We start from the raw sequence: 2907 nt of genomic DNA, 5'->3' as shown, positions 1-2907 counted from the left end.
GTGTCCAGCAAACAAAGGCACAGACCAGACCCCGCTCTGCTGGTCCTTCAGTTCTGTCCCTGGAGGTGTGGCTGTGCAAGGACACTGTTGTGTGTGCCCTCACCCTGCACACGCACACTCTTTACCTCTTTACTGGGCATCCCTCACCAGGGCACGTTTGAAGGAACGCTCTTGACAGCAACTGTGGAAGAAGACCTGATCCTTCCTGCGCTGCCCTGAGCAGATCCCCTTTCATGGCGGAAACTCTGTTATGCAGACGAGCTTTTTCTCAGAGGTGCCCATTGCTTCTCCTTGCCTGTGATCACAGAGCTGCTACACAGCAGCACCATGACCAAGCTGCCAGAGCACTCAGGCCTTAGATCAACACAGGGGCTCAGAAGGCGAGTGTGGAAGTGAAAATAGAGCAGCCCCGCAAAGAACAAGTGCTGGTGCTCTGCAAGTACTGGGATTCTTTCCCCTCCTCCTCGGCGCTCAGGCTCTACCCCTGCAGCTCCAGAAAAGGCCTGAGAAGAAGGATTTTGGGCATGACTCTGTGAGTCTCAGAAATTTGGATAGATAGGTAGTAAAAAAAAAAAATCTCAAATAATGACATTTATTTGAGGACAAAAGTATATAATTTTTAAAAAAAAAAAAGTAAGAAAAAGCCAAAAACCCTCAACCAAACCTAACACACAGTTACCTAACCCCTAACCAAAGCTACAGAAGACGGGCTTGGCGTATAATGAATTACATTATGAGTGATTTGCAGGAGACAGTTTATTGCTGCAGAAAATAACCTGGTCATTAATTTCCAGAGGGCATCCTTGAGCTCCTGGTTCCTCATGCTGTAGATGAGGGGGTTCACGGCTGGAGGCACCACGGAGTACAGCACAGCCACCACCACATCCAGGGATGGGGAGGAGATGGAGGGGGGCTTCAGGTAGGCAAACACGGCAGTGCTGACAAACAGGGAGACCACGGCCAGGTGAGGGAGGCACGTGGAAAAGGCTTTGTGCCGTCCCTGCTCAGAGGGGATCCTCAGCACGGCCCTGAAGATCTGCACATAGGACAGCACGATGAACACAAAACACAGAAAAGCTAAAAAACATGCTAATACAAGAAGCCCAACTTCCCTGAGGTAGGAGTCTGAGCAGGAGAGCTTGAGGATCTGGGGGATTTCACAGAAGAACTGGTCCAGGGCATTGCCTTGGCAGAGGGGCAGGGAAAATGTATTGGCCGTTTGCAGCAGAGCATGGAGAAACCCACTGCCCCAGGCAGCTGCTGCCATGTGGACACAAGCTCTGCTGCCCAGGAGGGTCCCGTAGTGCAGGGGTTTGCAGATGGCAACGTAGCGGTCATAGGACATGACAGTGAGAAGATAAAACTCTGCTGCAGCACAGAAAAAGAAAAAAAAGACCTGTGTAACACATCCTTTGTAGGAAATGGCCCTGGTGTCCCACAGGGAATTGGCCATGGATTTGGGGACAGTGGTGGAGATGGAGCCCAGGTCAAGAACAGAGAGGTTGAGGAGGAAGAAGTACATGGGGGTGTGGAGGCGGTGGTCACAGGCGATGGCGGTGATGATGAGGCCGTTGGCCAGGAGGGCAGCCAGGTAGATGCCCAGGAAGAGCCCGAAGTGCAAGAGCTGCAGCTCCCGTGTGTCTGCGAATGCCAGGAGGAGGAACTGGGTGATGGAGCTGCTGTTGGACATTTGGTGCCTCTGGGTGTGGAGCACTGAACAAGGAGGAAAGCACAGTGAGAAGTTAGGGGAGACTTTTCTGAGAAAAATCAACACCAGTTCTCATACCTCACACTCTGCACTGCTTTTCCATTTCTATCAGATCTTCATTCAGCTCTGTGGCTGGAGCTCTGGTTGGTTCTGTCCAGGTGTGCCAGGAGGAGCGGGACCTCTGCCCGCCGGATGCCCAGGAGTCAGCCCTGCTCTGCAGCAGCAGATGCGTGGGAATGGGGTGGGCAGTCCTGGTGTCCCAATTTCTCAGATAAACCTCTCTTCATGAAAAAAGGGCTTGTCAGTCTCTGCACTCCCATTGCCATGAAACCACAGTTGCAAGAGTGTTGGAGAGAGGTTCTTATACAGCTCTCTCCCCTCTCAGCAGGAGGTTCTCTTGGATTTCAGAAACCCTCACCATTTCTGCTGTGTTCAGGGACAGCAAAGGGCGTCCTGCCAGGCGAGGGGATTTTCTGAGGGTTAGTGCAGAGCGAGGGGAGCTGGTCTGTCCCTCTGTCTTGTTCCCAGCTGCCCTCTGCTTGTGCCTTTCTGAGACAGAGGGGAATCACACTCACATGTAGACCTGAAAAGACACCAGGCGCTGCTGAGAGCAGAGAAACCCACTGCCGAGAGCTCAGCGTCTCACCCTCTCTCAAGGTCTCAGCACCCCACTTCTCGCCAAGGACACACATGGCTCGTTTCACAAACCCAGCAGCCTTTCCTTGGTCGTAGCGTCTCTGCGCTTCTCCACTGGGCATTCAGGTAACAGCAGGATGCTCCAGGACAGACTGGCATCCTGGAGGGCAGCGCAGTGCTTGGAAGGACACCCCAAGGAGATACCCAAGTGTCCTAGTGATGGTATCTCAGAAGGGGAGAGTCAGCTCATTCCCCAGCCACATAGACTACTTTGCCCACAGCCCCACGGGTTAGAGGAGAGCTTGGACACTTCATTCCCATGGAGACACTTGCTCAGGGGAAGGGGTCTGCATTGGAGGGGATCCTACAGAGTTTTCTGAATCCTTCCTCCCACAGCATTTCTGGTTTCTCTTTCCTCTCATTCCCTGATCATAGCTCTGCTGCCGGGAGATTTTCCTCCTGGGAGGTGTTTCCCTGTCCCATGTCTTTTCCCCGTCAGCTCTCACAGACCCCATCCCAACCCCTGTGCGCTCCCCTTGGCCCCACAGAAACCTGCCTGTTTG

General features: G+C 53.2%; 1 protein-coding gene across 1 annotated transcript; it reads right to left on the bottom strand.

Moving 5' to 3' along the window:
• Window positions 1–257: 257 nt before the first annotated feature.
• Window positions 258–1690, bottom strand: LOC141737372 (olfactory receptor 14J1-like). Its single transcript, XM_074572059.1, has one exon. The coding sequence runs from the start codon at window positions 1688–1690 to the stop codon at window positions 680–682; it is 1011 nt and encodes a 336-aa protein (XP_074428160.1). The 3' UTR covers window positions 258–679.
• Between the last annotated feature and the right edge of the window lie 1217 nt (window positions 1691–2907).

The sequence above is a fragment of the Larus michahellis genome, unplaced genomic scaffold (genome assembly GCF_964199755.1).
Source record: "Larus michahellis unplaced genomic scaffold, bLarMic1.1 SCAFFOLD_34, whole genome shotgun sequence".
NCBI lineage: Eukaryota > Metazoa > Chordata > Aves > Charadriiformes > Laridae > Larus > Larus michahellis.
The sequence above is the reverse complement of the archived record's forward strand: the minus strand, read 5'-3'. Positions and strand labels throughout refer to the sequence as shown.

Bases quoted from the DNA above. Each gene is read 5' to 3' on its own strand.
- LOC141737372 (XM_074572059.1), bottom strand. From the start codon at position 1,690: ATGTCCAACAGCAGCTCCATCACCCAGTTCCTCCTCCTGGCATTCGCA.